Here is a 1,446-nt window from a genome sequence, read left to right on the forward strand (position 1 = left end):
GGGTAGAATTAGAACTGGACAGTCAAAGCTACTACCAATACAAGAGTAGAGATCTTTTATAGATTCTAAGGATTAAATTTGTTTTTTGAAAATAAATGAGATTTTTTAATAGGCAAGGCATTAATGAAAGTTGTGCCAATCTAGAACCAAACCATGTTAATGCTTACCCCAGCAAGGCTCCAATTATACCACCAGCCACCAGGCCACGCAGGCCTAAGTTTATTCTAAAAAGACTTCCCGTGACAGCTATTTAAAAACAAGAAAGGCAATATTAAATCATCTTTAAATACTAGAATCTTATTTTAAAACTTTCCTTCTATAAAATGGGCACAAATCCCTAAGTGAGCTTTCTGAATCCAATGTTAATATACCACTACAGCCTATACTTCCTGAATCTAATATGCCAACACAGGCAGTTTCCCATCCACTCCGCAGACTCAAAGGAAGAAACATCTCTCCTACAAAAAAAATCTCCAATCTGTTCTATGGATCCATTTATTCTGCTTCATTTTTCTCCAACTCTCCTTAAAAACTTAAAAATGTTTTCCCCCTTCTCTTTCTTTCTTCTTTCTTCAAGGAAAATAAAAAAGTAAAAAAACCTTCACTAGCCCCTCCAGTTTATGCCTTCCCCTAGACTCACTCTCTCTGTACTGCTACAAGACACCACTCAGGCAGGGTGACAAGAAAGCAGCATTTGGCCTTCTTTCCTTTCTGCTGGGACTGTGCATCAATCATGCTCATTCATTTTCCTTTCACTATGCACAATGCAACTAATACCATCTAAGGTGGTAACACTTTTTAAAGAATAACATTTGAGGCCAGGTGCAGTGGCTCACACCTGTAATCTCAACACTTTGGGAGGCCAAGGTGGGCAGATCACTTGAGGTCAGGAATTCTAAGCCAGCCTGGGCAACATGGCAAAACCTTGTCTCTACTAAAAAGAATAACATTTGAGGCCAGGTGCAGTGGCTCACACCTGTAATCTCAACACTTTGGGAGGCCAAGGTGGGCAGATCACTTGAGGTCAGGAGTTCAAGACCACACTGGCCAAAATGGAGAAACACTGTGGACATTAGTATGATAATTGAGGAGTTTTTAATATAGACCCTAACTTAGATAGTTGTGTTGAAACGATGTTTACTGTGATAATTGTATTATGATTTCATGGAAGAGTATTCTTCATCGTGGGAGATACACGCTAATATATGGAGGCAAAGTATTATGAGGTCTCAAACAGTTTATCCAAGAAGCAAAGGGAAAGAAAAAGAAATATATTCACATCCCACACATATACACAGATATGGAAAACATCACCAAGACATTAACAATTGGTGAATCTAGGTGAAGGGTATATGGGGTTTTAATGTACTAATTCATTCCACTTTTCTGTAGGTTTGAAACTGTTCAAAGTAAAAAGTTGGGGTAAGAACTTTTTTTTTTTTTTTT

The 1,446-nt window shown here is 38.0% G+C and overlaps 1 protein-coding gene across 2 annotated transcripts in view; it reads right to left on the reverse strand.

Annotated features, from left to right (window-relative positions):
• Window positions 1-1,446, reverse strand: part of TIMMDC1 (translocase of inner mitochondrial membrane domain containing 1) — a 28,273-nt gene that overhangs the window by 9,826 nt on the left and 17,001 nt on the right. For both annotated transcript variants that reach the window (XM_011987187.1, XM_011987188.1), the window contains exon 5: window positions 168-246. In XM_011987187.1, coding sequence (XP_011842577.1) covers window positions 168-246 — 79 coding nt within the window. The remainder of the gene's footprint in view (window positions 1-167; window positions 247-1,446) is intronic.

The sequence above is a fragment of the Mandrillus leucophaeus genome, unplaced genomic scaffold (assembly GCF_000951045.1).
Source record: "Mandrillus leucophaeus isolate KB7577 unplaced genomic scaffold, Mleu.le_1.0 Scaffold302, whole genome shotgun sequence".
In the NCBI taxonomy this organism is placed as follows: domain Eukaryota; kingdom Metazoa; phylum Chordata; class Mammalia; order Primates; family Cercopithecidae; genus Mandrillus; species Mandrillus leucophaeus.